Source organism: Rhinopithecus roxellana, chromosome 6 (genome assembly GCF_007565055.1).
Source record: "Rhinopithecus roxellana isolate Shanxi Qingling chromosome 6, ASM756505v1, whole genome shotgun sequence".
Classification (NCBI taxonomy): Eukaryota; Metazoa; Chordata; class Mammalia; order Primates; family Cercopithecidae; genus Rhinopithecus; species Rhinopithecus roxellana.
In genome coordinates, this window is record NC_044554.1 from 109931719 (window position 1) to 109944950 (window position 13232).

The following is a 13232-nucleotide window of genomic DNA, read 5'->3' on the forward strand; positions in this document are numbered from 1 at the left end:
AAAATATCTAAGACTGAACAAACAAGAAGCATGACCTCACTACAAACAGTGAGGCAGACTGGACATGCACATGTGTCCAACAGAGGGTAAGATTGCTTCCAACTATTTCAAAAAGTCAAAATAAAAAATGTCAGTATTTCAATTCAGGATAATGCCAAGTTAATGAAGCATTAACTACTCAACAACAAAAGTCATTTTTCAGTGGAAGATTGCTTTAAAATTGTTTTTCAAAATGAGTTTATAAAATTAACTGAGTAACAAATGCAATCAATGGTAAAAAAAGGAAGCTTACCAGAAGAACAATGATTTACAATTGACAGTACCATAAAAATCCAAGAAGTGCGAGAAACACTGATCACAACACTTACCTACCCAATGAGTTAAACTCCTAAGAGCCTTGCCGACATTGCTGTAACTCTGTAAATATATCAAGTTCTCATACCTTTCTGATTGTTAATAGTTCCTATAGGCACTGCATTTAGGATAATGATTCTCAACCAGGGGGCGATTTTGACCACCAAAAGATATTTGGCAATATCTGGAGATATTTTTGATCATCACGAGGCCAAAGATGCTGTTAAACATCCTTCGATACACTAGAAAGCCTCCCTACCACAACAAACAATTATTGGCTCAATCTGTCAGTAGTAAGAAACCATGACCTAGGTCAACAGACTTCACTGTACTAAAACAGTATGCCAGCAAGGTCCTAACTACCCCCACATCCATTTTGGTTTCTGTTTTGAATTTCAGCTGTATGATTAACAAAAATCTATCTTACATTTTTAGTAAAAAAAGTCACTGTTGGCCAAATTATAACTCCTCACATTGCCCTCAGCAAAGTGTAAACCAAATGTTTTCTTTCACAACTCTTGATGTTGGTACTAGCTACACAGGTAAATTAATTTGCTATATCTTATACACCTGTACACTTAAAATAGTTCCATTTACTAAATGTAAGTTATACTTCAATACAGTTGATTTTTAAAAGGCATATGAGGCCAAACAAAAACATTTCAAAAAGATTTAACTGAAAGGAAGACGTATGTCATATGATATAAACAAAGTATCCGTGAATAATTCTACATACCATGAGTTCCAGATTTTGTTGGAGCCGAGGATGAACTAAGTAGTGGATCCAAGGAAGGATCCAAGAAACCTGCGTTCATGTTTGTTTTATATGAAAGCTGAGCTGCATCTTCTGATAGATTATCTAAACTTATCTTGCTTTGTCTACTTGTATCTAGAAGATCTTTTCCAAAGAAAGCTTCCTAGATGAAGATAAGCACATATAGAAATGGTTAGAAAATTCTAAAAGGACAACAGATTATTCTGTCATGGTTTTTGACAAAGAAGCAGAAATAACAGAAAAGGTTTACATTTAACAATACAGAAACTGAATACAGAAGTATAAAAACACCATAGAAATATGCTGTCAATTATTTCACACTCCTTATTTTAAAAATAAGATATTTTTGGTAGTTTTACTAGAGAAAAAAATATGGAAATAAAACCACACAATTATGCCAAAGATTTCTAGAAACTGCAGAATAGCTTCATGAATATTATTAATTTTTAGAGATTACTTGCAGAAGACAGCATAAGACTTTGATCTACAGCTTTAATATTTACTTCAGGTAGATTTGTAATCTATTGATACATATAATCACACTTACACTATAAGACTACTTACACTATCAATCTGAAAGAGGGTTTTATAGTCAGTTTAGCCACACTATGTATGCAATATTTACAGCTACTAAAGGCTTGTGGTTTTCTATTTATTTACACATATTAACATTTTTCCATTTCAAAATACTTTCAAGCTGGGTTCCTTGCAACTCCAAGATTTCTGCAAAATTTCTCAAAAATCAATACCAAAGACAAAAGGGAAGCACAGGTCCACCCCTTTACCCTGCTTCAACCCAGGAGTTCTGCTTTAGTCTATTTCCTACGATGTGGTCTATCCGGAAAAAGGATCCTTCATACAGGACAATTTTGCAATAGTTATCAACATTTAACACACTCTTGCCAAACATGCACAAAAAAGTTCACTGTAGCATATTTTGTAATGTCAAGAAGTAAAAATGGCCTTAATGTCTATCAATAGGCATATAACTATCCAACTTATAGACACGCATATTACAAAATACAATAATTTTTAAAAAGTATATAGCTCTATGTTATCAAAGAAAAGCCCTAAAATACATTACTAAAAGAAAGCAAGTTGAATTATATATACAGTAAATTATAAAATACAGGTCGGGCGCAGTAGCTCACGCCTGTAATCCCAGCATTTTGGGAGGCTGTGGTGGGTGGATCACTTAGGCCCAGGAGTTAGAGACCAGCCTGGGCAACATGGCAAAACTCTGGCTCTACACAAAACACAAAAATTAGCCAGGTATGTGCCAACACGCCATAATCACAGCTACCTGGAAGGCTGAGGCATGAGAATCACTTGAACCCAGAAGGCAGAGGTTGCAGCGAGCTGAGATCACACGACTGCATTCCAGCCTGAGTGACAGAGTGAGACTTCTCTCAAAAAAAAAAAAAATAAATAAAATTCAAATCAAGACTACTATAAGTTTGAAAAAATAAATTATAAAAAAGTTTCTGAAGGATAAATGCCAAATTATTAACAATACTACCTTATGCGAAAAGAGACTGGGAGTATGTGAAGTCTGGTGGAGGTAATGATATATCTGATTTGAAATTTTCACATTTTAAATGAAAAAATTGTCTCACTTTGAAAAATCTAAAAATCCACAAAACTAGAGCAGCAGGTAGAAGAGGATTCATTTCTTATAATAAGCAATGCTTTTATCATTAGAAAACAGGCTGAACAGCAGAAAGCATTTTAGAAGTTTAGAAAATCATTTAATGCCTTCAGTATAAATTTGAGAAATCTTAGATCATGATCAGCAAGAATTTTGTCTAATGACTCGACTTTACTGGTGTTTATCAAAAACTGTATCACCCTTATGAATTTAGTGGGGTTTCCATTCCCTGTAGATAACATAAAGAGGTGGCTCCATGCACATGGTCTCTAAATGTCCAAGAAAACAGTACCATTAAAAAGACTTGCCTCATATCACACATACACACACATACATACGTACATACATACACACACACACACGCTGAAAGTTACTGATGTGCAACAGGGGAATCAAGACAGCCCATGAGACTAAGATCACAGCAATAATTGGGAAATTAGACCTAATAATTATAAAGACTCTTTGCCAAAGTATTAAATGGCCAGTTTTCATACTTGCATAAACACCTAAATAAAGTTTCTTAAATTTATATTATACTTTACACAAGGTTCAACAGGAGGAAAGGCAGGTTGCCATCACAAAATTCCTAGAAAGGACTATTAAGAAGGAAGGTAAAGGGAATCCCAGAAGAAAACAACAACAAACATGAAAAAAAAAATGGGGGACGCGCCCAAGATGGCCGAATAGGAACAGCTCCAGCCTCCAGCTCCCAGCATGAGTGACACAGAAGACAGGTGATTTCTGCATTTTCAACTGAGGTACCAGGTTCATCTCACTGGGGCGAGTCGGACAGTTGGTGCTGGTCAAAGCGTGCAGCCCGACCACCAAGCGCTGAAGCAGGGTGAGGCATCGCCTCACCTGGGAAGCGCAAGGAGGAAGGGAATTCCTTTTCCAAGCCAAAGGAAATGGAGACAAACAACATCTGGAAAATTGGGTAACTCCCACCCTAATACTGCGCTTTACCAAGGGTCTTAGCAAATGGCACACCAGGAGATTATATCCCACACCTGGCCCAGAGAGTCCTACACCCACGGAGCCTCCCTCATTGCTAGCACAGCAGTCTGAGATCTAACTGCAAGGTGGCAGTGAGGCTGGGGGAGGGGTGCCCTCCACTGCTGAGGCTTAAGTCGGTAAACAAAGTTCCCTGGAAGCTCGAATTGGGTGGAGCCCACCACAGCTCAAGGAGGCCTGCCTCCCTCTGTAGACTCCACCTCTGGGGACAGGGTGGAGTCTAAACAAAAAGCAGCAGAAAGCTCGGCAGAGATAAATGTCCCTGTCTGACAGCTTTCAAGAGAGCAGTGGATCTCCGAGCACGGAGGTTGAGATCTGAGAATGGACAGAATGCCTGCTCAAGTGGGTTCCTGACCTCTGAGTAGCCTAACTGGGAGACATCCCCCACTAGGTGCAGACCGACACCTCACACCTCACACGGCTCGGTACACCCCTGAGACGAAGCTTCCAGAGCAAGAATCAGACAGCAACACTTGCTGTTCAGCAATATTCTATCTTCTGCAGCCTCCGCTGCCAATACCCAGGAAAACAGGGTCTGGAGTGGACTTCAAGCAAACTCCAACAGACCTGCAGCTGAGGGTCCTGACTGTCAGAAGGAAAACTAACAAACAGAAAGGACACCCACACCAAAACCCCATCAGTATGTCACCATCATCAAAGACCAAAGGCAGATAAAACAACAAAGATGGGGAAAAAGCAGTGCAGAAAAGCTGGAAAATCAAAAAATCAGAGCGTTATCTCCCCCTCCAAAGGAACACAGCTCATCGCCAGCAATGGAACAAAGCTGGACGGAGAATGACTTTGACGAGTTGAGAGAAGAAGGCTTCAGTCGATCAAACATCTCAGAGCTAAACGAGGAACTATGTAACCAGCGCAAAGAAACTAAAACCCTTGAAAAAAGATTTGATGAATGGCTAACTAGAATAACCAATGTAGAGAAGTCCTTATAAGAACTTATAGAGATGAAAACCATAACACAAGAACTACGTGACAAATGCACAAGTTTCAGTAACCAACTCGATGAACTGGAAGAAAGAGTATCAGTGATTGAAGATCAAATGAATGAAATGAAGTGAGGAGAAGTGTAGAGAAAAAAGAGTAAGAAGAAATGAACAAAGCCTCCAAGAAATATGGGATTATGTGAAAAGACCAAATCTACGTCTGATTGGGGTGCCTGAAAGTGAAGGGGGAAAATGGAACCAAGTTGGAAAACACTCTGCAGGATATCATCCAGGAGAACTTCCCCAACCTAGTAAGGCAGGCCAACATTCAAATTCAGGAAATACAGAGAACACCACAAAGATACTCCTCGAGAAGAGCAACTCCAAGACACATAATTGTCAGATTCACCGAAGTTGAAATGAAGGAAAAAATCTTAAGGGCAGCCAGAGAGAAAGGTCGGGTTACACACAAAGGGAAGCCCATCAGACTAACAGCAGATCTCTCGGCAGAAACTCTACAAGCCAGAAGAGAGTGGGGGCCAATATTCAACATTCTTAAAGAAAAGAATTTTAAACCCAGAATTTCATATCCAGCCAAACTAAGTTTCATAAGTGAAGGAGAAATAAAATCCTTTACAGATAAGCAAATGCTTAGAGATTTTGTCACCACCAGGTCTGCCCTACAAGAGATCCTGAAGGAAACACTAAACATGGAAAGGAACAACAGGTACCAGCCATTGCAAAAACATGTCAAAATGTAAAGTCCATCGATGCTAGGAAGAAACTGCATCAACTAACGAGCAAAATAACCAGCTAATATCATAATGACAGGATCAAGTTCACACATAACAGTATTAACCCTAAATGTAAATGGACTAAATGGTGCAATTAAAGACACAGACTGGCAAATTGGAGAAAGAGTCAAGACCCATCAGTCTGCTGTATTCAGGAGACCCATCTCACATGCAGACACACACATAGGCTCAAAATAAAGGGATGGAAGAAGATCTACCCAGCAAATGGAAAACAAAAAAAAAGCAGGGGTTGCAATCCTAGTCTCTGATAAAACAGACTTTAAACCATCAAAGATCAAAAGAGACAAAGAAGGCCATTACATAATGGTAAAGGGATCAATTCATCGGGAAGAGCTAACTATCCTAAATATATATGCACCCAATACAGGAGCACCCAGATTCATAAAGTAAGTCCTTAGAGACGTACAAAGAGACTTAGACTCCCATACAATAATAATGGGAGACTTTAACACCCCACTGTCAACATTAGACAGATCAACGAGACAGAAAGTCAACAAGGATATCTAGGAACTGAACTCAACTCTGCAATAAGTGGACCTAATAGACATCTACAGAACTCTCCACCCCAAATCAACAGAGTATACATTCTTCTCAGCACCACATAGCACTTATTCCAAAATTGACCACATAGTTGGAAGTAAAGCACTCCTCAGCAAATGTAAAAGAACAGAAATTGTAACAAACTGTCTCTCAGACGACAGTGCAATCAAACTAGAACTCAGGACTAAGAAATTCAATCAAAACCGCTCAACTACATGGAAACTGAACAACCTGCTCCTGAATGACTACTGGGTACATAATGAAATGAAGGCAGATATAAAGACGTTCTTTGAAACCAACGAGAACAAAGATACAACATACCAGAATCTCTGGGACACATTTAAAGCAGTGTGTAGAGGGAAATTTATAGCACTAAATGCCCACAAGAGAAAGCTGGAAAGATCTAAAATGGACACCCTAACATCACAATTAAAAGAACTAGAGAAGCAAGAGCAAACACATTCAAAAGCTAGCAGAAGGCAAGAAATAACTAAGATCAGAGCAGAACTGAAGGAGATAAGAGACACAAAAAACCCTCCAAAAAAATCAATGAATCCAGGAGCTGGGGTTTTGAAAAGATCAACAGCACTGAGAGACCACTAGCAAGACTAATAAAGAAGAAAAAAGAGAAGAATCAAATAGACACAATAAAAAATGATAAAGGGGATATCACCACTGACCTCACAGAAATACAAACTACCATCAGAGAATACTATAAACACCACTATGCATATAAACTAGAGAACCTAGAAGAAATGGATAATTTCCTGGACACTTACACTCTCCCAAGACTAAACCAGGAAGAAAATGAATCCCTGAATAGACCAATAGCAGGCTCTGAAATTAAGGCAATAATTAATAGCCTACCAACCAAAAAAAGTCCAGGACGAGACGGATTCACAGCTGAATTCTACCAGAGGTACAAGGAGGAGTTGGCACCAGTCTTTCTGAAACTATTCCAATCAATAGAAAAAGAGGGAATCCTCCCTAACTCATTTTATGAGGCCAACATCATCCTGATACCAAAGCCTGGCAGAGATACAACAAAAAAAGAGAACTTTAGATGAATATCCCTGATGAACATCAATGCAAAAATCCTCAACAATATACTGGCAAACCAAACCCAGCAGCACATCAAAAAGCTTATCCACCATGATCAAGTCAGCTTCATCCCTGGGATGAAAGGCTGGTTCAACATTCGCAAATCAATAAACGTAATCCAGCATATAAACAGAACCAAAGACAAAAACCACATGATTATCTCAATAGATGCAGAAAAGGCCTTTGACAAAATTCAACAGCCCTTCATGCTAAAAACTCTCAATAAATTCGGTAGTGATGGAATGTATCTCAAAATAGTAAGAGCTATTTATGACAAACCCACAGCCAATATCATACTGAATGGGCAAAAACTGGAAGCATTCCCTTTGAAAACTGGCACAAGACAGGGATGCCCTCTCTCACCACTCCTATTCAACATAGTGTTGCAAGTTCTGGCTAGGGCAATCAGGCAAGAGAAAGAAATAAACGGTATTCAGTCAGGAAAAGAAGAAGTCAAATTGTCCCTGTTTGCAGATGGCATGATTGTATATTCAGAAAACCCCATCGTCTCAGCCCAAAATCTCAAGCTGATAAGCAACTTCAGCAAAGTCTCAGGATACAAAATCAATGTGCAAAAATCACAAGCATTCTTATACACCAGTAACAGACAAACAAGAGAGCCAAATCATGAATGAACTCCCATTCATAATAGCTTCAAAGAGAATAAAATACCTAGGAATCCAACTTACAAGGGATATAAAGGACCTCTTCAAGGAGAACTACAAACCACTGCTCGGTGAAATAAAAGAGGACACAAACAAATGGAAGAACATACCATGCTCATGGATAGGAAGAATCAATATCGTGAAAATGGCCATACTGCCCAAGGTAATTTATAGATTCAATGCCATCCCCATTAAGCTACCAATGACTTTCTTCACAGAATTGGAAAAAAACTGCTTTAAAATTCATATGGAACCAAAAAAGACCCCACATTGCCAAGACAATCCTAAGCCAAAAGAACAAAGCTGGAAATATCACGCTACCTGACTTCAAACTATACTACAAGGCTACAGTAACCAAAACAGCATGGTACTGGTACCAAAACAGAGATATAGACCAATGGAACAGAATAGAGCCCTCAGAAATAATACCACATATCTACAGCCATCTGATCTTTGACAAACCTGAGAGAAACAAGAAATGGGGAAAGGATTCCCTATTTAATAAATGGTGCTGGGAAAATTGGCTAGCCATAAGTAGAAAGCTGAAACTGGATCCTTTCCTTACTCCCTATATGAAAATTAATTCAAGACGGATTAGAGACTTAAATGTTAGACCTAAAACCACAAAAACCCTAGAAGAAAACCTAGGTAATACCATCAGGACACAGGCATGGGCAAGGACTTCATGTCTAAAACACGAAAAGCAACGGCAACAATAGCCAAAATTGACAAATGGGATGTAATTAAACTAAAGAGCTTCTTCACAGCAAAAGAAACTACCATCAGAGTGAACAGGCAACCTATAGAATGGGAGAAAATTTTTGCAATCTACTCATCTGACAAAGGGCTAATATCCAGAACCTATAAAGAACTCAATCAAATTTACAATAAAAAACAACCCCATCAAAAAGTGGGCTAAGGATATGAACAGACACTTCTCAAAAGAAGACATTCATACAGCCAACAGACACATGAAAAAAATGCTCGTCATCAGTCGCCATCAGAGAAATGCAAATCAAAACCACAATGAGGTAACATTTCACACCAGTTAGAATGGCAATCATTAAAAAATCAGGAAACAACAGGTGTTGGAGAGGATGTGGAGAAATAGGAACACTTTTACACTGTTGGTGGGACTGTAAACTAGTTCAACCATTGTGGAAAACAGTGTGGCGATTCCTCAAGGATCTAGAACTAGAAATACCATTTGACCCAGCCATCCCATTACTGGGTATATACCCAAAGGATTATAAATCATGCTGCTATAAAGACACGTGCACACGTATGTTTATTGCAGCACTATTCACAATAGCAAAGACTTGGAATCAACCCAAATGTCCATCAGTGACAGACTGGATTAAGAAAATGTGGCACATATACACCATGGAATACTATGCAGCCATAAAAAAGGATGAGTTCGTGTCCTTTGTAGGGACATGGATGCAGCTGGAAACCATCATTCTCAGCAAACTATCGCAAGAACAGAAAACCAAATACTGCATGTTCTCACTCATAGGTAGGAATTGAACAATGAGATCACTTGGACACAGGAAGGGGAACATCACACACCAGGTCCTGTTGTGGGGAGGAGGGAGGGGGAAGGGAAGGGAGGGGGGGATGGGGGGAGGGATAGCATTAGGAGATATACCTAATGTAAATGACGAGTTGACGGATGCAGCACACCAACATGGCACATGTATACATATGTAACAAACTTGCACGTTGTGCACATGTACCCTAGAACTTAAAGTATAATAAACATAAACAAATAAACAAATGTAAGCAAGAAAATAAAAAAAAAAATTTAAAAATGAGGCACAATGTTGTTCAATTAAAAAAAAAGATGAAAAATAAAAAAAAGGTAAACCAAACTATAAATGGATTTTTTTCCTGACCAATTAAATGATTGTTTAAAAAAACAAAGATACAAACCTAGGATATAAGAGATTGAGGGGAAAAATATCTATAAAGGATATACAAAAGGTAAGGCACTGGTTAGACACTTTACATACATACTCTTACTGAACCTCTGAGCATTTCTGAGAGGCACCATTATGTCACAAATGAGGAAACTGAGACAGAGATGTTAAATAGAACAAAATCACACAGCTAACTGGCAGTGGAATGGTATTTAAACCCTCCGACTTTCTAGGCTAAACTCTAACATGAACATTGCCATTAAGATGTTAGTACCTACTGAAAAAGAAAATTGAGGAAGTTGTATGTTAGTTGAAACGCAATGTATTTTAAAACCAATTAAACTAGTAATAGCTAACTGGAAAATTAATATAAAAAATAAATACAACTCAGGCAATGAAGGTTTATCTATGTAAGCCATAGTTTCTTAGGAGGAACAGATCAGATGAATAGTTTTCTACACTGAAATTAGGATGGACTCTCAATGATAGTCTGTTCCAGTTCAATTTTAACACATGAAGAAATAGAGGCCAGGAAGGATGAATAACATGCTTAGGAATTTACAATTAGTTAGATGCAGAGCCAGATGTTTAATCTCAGTACCATTTCGAATACTGAGCTATTTCCATCGTATTGCATGGCCTTAAACTCTGACTTAATGTTTACAAGATGAACTAGAAAAAAACTTTTTTTGTAGTCTACATCATCAAACATACTTTCTTCATACTGAAAGATATTTTTCTGATGTGTATTTTGGAAAACAAAAAGAATACTGCTTAAATCTTTGGTTCACCAGGCCTCTAAAAGTGGTTAACGATTATTAAAGCTATAACTCTGACTGAAAAACCTATCTTCAATCAATGAATATAATTACTGTAACTTGTATTGGCAAAGGAAATTTCAGCAGAACTTGGGTGTGGGGTATACATAGCTATAAATGGCTTGAAGATTGAGTTTTTCCTACCCCAAAGTCTCCTTGTTACATCTTATAGAATACTTAGAAGTGAACAACTGGGATTAAAAAAAGCAATTTATGACAAGTATCAAAGCACCCAAAAAAGTAAATTTAATTTTTACAGACCCGTGGAAGTTAAAATGGCATTTATGATGACTACATGAAAACAAGTAAAACATTAACAAAAACAACAAACCTATGTTTTAAAACTCAATACATTCTATTTCCTCAATTAACAAACCATGTAAAATAATGTAAAGCAAAATATTACTTGTAAATAGGCAGGGAAAGTTTCTTCAAGCTTATTTTTCCTTTTTCGGTATCTCTTCTTTATTTTTTCAGTACTTTCAGTAACAGAAACAGATTCATCAACTAAAGTATCTGGTAACTGCTCACTCCAGCCTGAAACAACAGTCACATTTATAAATCTGTGGCATTTAGAATTTCTAGACAAACCCACTGAAGGTAATTTTATACCTTACCAATGTACACACAGTTTCATATAAACAAACAAGCTTTTTCAACAAAAAACTCAAATCAAGTTTATTACTTTTAAGTGCCAAAAAATTTTCATTTCATGCCTACTTAGTATTAGCATGTTTCCCATTTTCTTAATAACAGATTTCTTTACAAAGCAAAAGCTTATTTATTTAAACACATTTTGTTAAAGAGTAAAAAGATAATAATAATAATAATAAATACCCAAAGCTCATGACTATGAGGAAATGGCAACTTACAAACTATTAAGGGAAATTCAGTGGGTACAACTTTTTTGTAGGGTGGATTGAGAATACTCAACAAAGACCTTAAAGAAAAAGTGTGTCCTTTAATACAGCAATTCCAAGCTCAGAAATTTATTATAAATTAATTATTTGTAGGACATACACATTGTGAAAACATGACTATGAATATGCCAACAAATAAGCAATGAACACTCATTCTTGAAATCAGAAATGGAAATAAATTTGGGGACTATGAAACTAGCAAAGAAACAAGAACACAGCTTAAACTTGACAAATAAACAATCAAATGATATTCTCAGATGCTTCATGATGGCAGGGCAAACGGCACATCCCTTCTGAAAATCAGTATGAGCACTCTACCACCAGACTACATAAGTGAACTGACTCTTCTGAAAACTAGGAACAGACAAACATTTTTTACAACCATCCTTTTAAATGCACCAGTATCCTAGCCAGAACATAAGGAATCCATGAAAAACAAAAATGAAGGTAAATAAGGAACCACAGAAGTAAGCAAAAAAGTAAAACTCTCCGAAATTTGCTGAAATCCAATGACCTCAAACTCTACACGCACTCAAATCCTTTCATCAATAAAAAGTAGTAAGGCTTTTATTGAGTAACAATAAGAGGCAATAAGGCTCTTATTGACTGTAACATTTTAGGAAGCTCTTTCCAACAGAAGTATCAAGACCAAGGGGTTACATTAAAAAAAAATTTTTTTTTAACTCAGTACCATACCATCATCTCTGCAAGGTAACTGCTCAGAAATAGAGCCTGAGGAATCTTTTCTGATCACCAATCTTTTGGTTTTCCCTTGCCCAGTTCGACTTCTTTGCCGCACCATAAATCCACCAATACCTATCCAAAAAAGAAATTGGGTAAACTGATAAATAATTCTCCCTACATTTTCACAGTACAAAGGATAAAATTGCTTTATCTTGAATAGTAAGACATTTTCCGAAATTAAATCTGTGCTAATCTAAATCAATAATCTGATTTTTAGGTAAAATAGAAGTTAAAAATAAGCAAAGAAAAAAAGGAAAAAGGCAAAGCCACTGTTATCACTTATCAAACAGAATATAAAAAGACCTGTGTGCACTTCCTCTTCTAAACAGTATCGGTGTAAATATCAAACACTGAATTATGCTGGTTTATCTATTTGACAAATATTAGTACCTCATACATCAAATTACGGTCATGCACTGCATGATGATGTTGGTCAACAAAGGCCTGCATGTTAAGATAGTGGTCCCATAAGATTATAACGGAGCTGAAAAATTCCCACCACATACAGACATCACTGTAGTTATAACACTGTAGCATAATTACTTTATTTTTTTAAATGAATTTAGGGTACCATGCAGCCTAAGTGTGTAGTAAGCTATACCATCTAGGTTTGTGGAAGTGCACTCTATGATGTTCACACAAGGATGAAAACGCCTAATGATGTACTTCTCTGAACTTAAGTGATGGATGACTGTATTTGTATATTAACCGGCTAGATGACAGAAACATTCTTTGACTGATATGATTTCAGGGGGATGGTGTCCAGTATTCCAAGGTATGAGGGTATTTACACATGGGATACATAGAGCCCTGAGGTTAAGAGCATGGAATCTGGAGTCAAACTATGTAATTCTACTTACTCACTAAATACTTCTCATGGCCTCAGTCCTTTCACTGGTTAAAAATGGGAGTAAGGCAAAGGAGCTTCTCATACATATGTTAAATGGACAAATAACATAAGTGAATTGCTTAGAATAGAGG

The 13232-nt window shown here is 37.3% G+C and overlaps 1 protein-coding gene across 10 annotated transcripts in view; it reads right to left on the reverse strand.

Moving 5' to 3' along the window:
- Positions 1–13232, reverse strand: part of KMT2C (lysine methyltransferase 2C) — a 305698-nt gene that overhangs the window by 63897 nt on the left and 228569 nt on the right. For all 10 annotated transcript variants that reach the window (XM_030933367.1, XM_030933361.1, XM_030933358.1 and 7 more), the window contains 3 exons: positions 12204–12323; positions 10994–11124; positions 1091–1271 (listed from right to left, as the gene is read on the reverse strand). In XM_030933367.1, the coding sequence (XP_030789227.1) occupies positions 1091–1271; positions 10994–11124; positions 12204–12323 (432 nt within the window). The remainder of the gene's footprint in view (positions 1–1090; positions 1272–10993; positions 11125–12203; positions 12324–13232) is intronic.